This window comes from Cynocephalus volans, chromosome 3, assembly GCF_027409185.1.
Source record: "Cynocephalus volans isolate mCynVol1 chromosome 3, mCynVol1.pri, whole genome shotgun sequence".
In the NCBI taxonomy this organism is placed as follows: Eukaryota; Metazoa; Chordata; class Mammalia; order Dermoptera; family Cynocephalidae; genus Cynocephalus; species Cynocephalus volans.
Genome location: NC_084462.1, coordinates 106,418,459 through 106,421,511, shown reverse-complemented (window position 1 = coordinate 106,421,511; position 3,053 = coordinate 106,418,459). Strand labels below are relative to the sequence as shown.

General features: G+C 33.3%; 1 protein-coding gene across 1 annotated transcript; it reads right to left on the bottom strand.

Moving 5' to 3' along the window:
• Positions 1-611: 611 nt before the first annotated feature.
• LOC134373913 (small ribosomal subunit protein eS17-like) lies at positions 612-1,003 on the bottom strand. The gene is given in 2 exon segments (XM_063091975.1): positions 612-868; positions 871-1,003. Coding segments are annotated over 2 exon segments (390 nt in total).
• Positions 1,004-3,053: the final 2,050 nt, after the last annotated feature.

The window sequence follows — 3,053 nt, the reverse complement described above, 5'->3', positions numbered from 1 at the left end:
GTGTCTGATGTGAGATAAGGGTCCAACTTCATTCTTCCACATGTGGATATCCTTTTTTCCCAGAACCATTTACTGAAGATATTATTCTGCTTTTAGTGTGTCCCTGGAATCTTTGTCAAAAGCCAATGGAGAGTAAATTCATGAATTTACTTCTGGGTTTCCTATTCTTTACCATTGGTCTATGTGTCTGTTTTTATGCCAGCACTACATCGTTTTAATTACAAAATCCCATATAAAATTTAAGGTTTTTTTCTATTTTGGTGAAAAATACCATTGGAATTCTGAAGGAATCACATTAAAATTATGAACTGTTTTGAGTAGTATTGACATTTTAACAATATTAGTCTTCTAATCCATGAGCATGGGATACCATTCTGTATACTTGTGTCTTGTTCAATTTCTTTCATCAATGTTTTATAGTTTTCAGTGGACAGATCTTTCACCACCTTGTTAAAGTTTATTTCTCAGTATTTTATTCACTTTTTAAAAATCTACTGTAAATGGGTTTTTTTTCTTCATTTCTTTCTCTGTTGGTTTGTTTTAAGTGTATAGAAATACTACTACTTTTTTTTGTTGTCCCAGGTTTATTGAAAATATTACAGCACAGCGATTCAAACAGCTTCACATGGTGTTTTGAAATTCATTCCAATAGTAGGCTGAGTGACCTGCATGTCGGACAAACTACCAAAGTCCAAAAGCAACAGCATATCCTTAGTGGCAGAATCTACTTCAATGATCTCTTCAAGAGCTGAGACTTCAGGGACATAATTATCTATCTTTTCTCTCTTCTCTTCTTGCAGCTTGATGGAGATACGTCGGATGGGGCCTCTCTGAATCTGCTTCATCAGAGGTGTGACTTAGCCTGCTTTCTTTTGCTGTAAATAATGGCGATCTCCCTGCACACATGCTTGTTCGTGTGAAAGTCATTGCCCAGGTATGTGCAGTACTTCTCAATGTTGATGCAGGCTGCCTTCTTCATGGGTTTGGTGTGAGCACAGCCCATGTTGGTGAGTCCTTGATAGAAGAGTGAAACACTACTGACTTTCATATGTTGATTTTGTATACTGCAATTTTACTGAATTTGTTTACCTCTCATTTTTCTTTTTCTTTGGCTGGAGTTTTTAGGGTTTTCTTTATATAAGAGTATGTTACTTGCCAACAGAAAAATTTCCTTTCTGATTTGGATGACTTTTATTTCTTTCTCTTCCCTAATTGCTCCGGGTAGGACTTCCAGTACTACATTCAATAGCAGTGGTGGGAGGTGGGCACCCTTTTCCTGTTCCTGATCTTAGAGGAAAATCTTTCAGCTATTCACCATTGAATATGATGCAAACTGTGGGCTTGTCATAAATGTCCTTTATCATGTTGAGGTACATGCCTTCAAGAGATTTTATCATGAAAGGGTGTTAAATTTTGTCACTGCACTTTCTGTATCTATGGATTGAGATGATCATATGATTTTTTGCATTTTTTCTGTTAATGTAGAGTATCACATTTATTGAGTCGTGCATCTCAGAGAAATTCTGTCTGATCACGGTATATGATCCCTTCAATGTATTGTTGAATTTGGGCTGCTAGTATTTTGTTGAGGATTTTTGCATCTATGTTCACCAGGGATATTGGTATGTGATTTTCTTTTCTTGTAGTGTCCTTGTCTGACTTTCCTATCAGGGTAATGCTAGCCTCATAAAATTGGAAGTGTTTCTTCCTTTTAAAACTTCTGGAAAAGTTTGAGAAGGATTGACATTAAATATCCTATAAATGTTTGTAGAATTCAACAGTGAAGTATCAGGTCCTGGGCTTTTCTGTTTGGAGAGAGTTTGGATTATTGATTCAATCTCCTATGGTTATTGATCTGTTCATATTTTCTTTTTCTTCATAATTCAGTCTTAGTAGTCTATGTATTTCTAGAAATTTATCTATCTCTTCTAGGTTACTCAATTTGTTGGTATATAATCATTCATCCTTGTGTCATATTATCCTTTGTATTTCTGTTATCAGTTGTAATATCTTCTCTTTTATTCATAATTTTATTTTATTCATTATTTTATTTGTTTATGTCTTCTATCCCTTTTACTTAGTCTAGCTAAATGTTTTTCAATTTTATTTTATTTTCAAAAAAATAGCTTTTAGCTTCACTGGTTTTTTCTACTGTTTTAAAGTCCCTATTTTACTTATTTCTGCTCTGATCTTTGTTTTTTTCCTTCCTTCTGCTAACTTTGAGCTTAGTTTGTTCTTCTTTTTCTATTTGTTGAAGTGTAAAGTCCAGTTGTTTATTTGAGATCTTAATTTTTTTAGTGTAGACATTTATTATTCTTAGAACTGCTTTTGGTGTATCTGTAAGTTTTGTATGTTGTGTTTTCATTTTTATTTGTCTAAAGATATTTTTGGTTCCCATTTTGATTTCTTCTTTGAGCTATTAGTTATTCAGGGGTGATATTTAATTCACACATATTTTTAATTTTCCAATTTTCCTCCTTTTACTGATTTCTAGTTTCATACCATTGTGGTAGGAAAAAAATACTTGAAATCTTCTTATATTTGTTAAGCTTTGTTTTGTGGCCTAATATAAGCTCTATCCTAAAGAATGTTCCATGAGCACTTGAAAAGAATGTACATTATGCTCCTGTTGGATGAAACGTTCTGTGTATTTCTGTTACAGCCATTTGATCTATATAAGGGTATGTCAAAAATTCATGGAAAGATTTGTATTATCTTTTAATTTTATTTTTCTGTGACTTTTTGAAGTACTCTCATATTGTTCAAGTTAGCTGGTTTATTGATTTTCTGTCTTGATGTCTTCACTATTATAATAAGTGGGGTGTTGAGTTACTCTACTATTATTGTATTATTTTCAATTAATCCCTTCAGATTTTTCAATATTTGGTTTATATATTTAGGTATCCTGATGTTGGGCACTGTGTATTTATAACTATCATATCTTCCTGTTGCATTGACCCTTTTACCGTTATATAATAAACTTCTTTGTCTGGCTCAGAGGTCATTGCTAGTCTGAGTGTGGGTTTTGGGAGTGTGTGGCTAAGGCCCTTGGT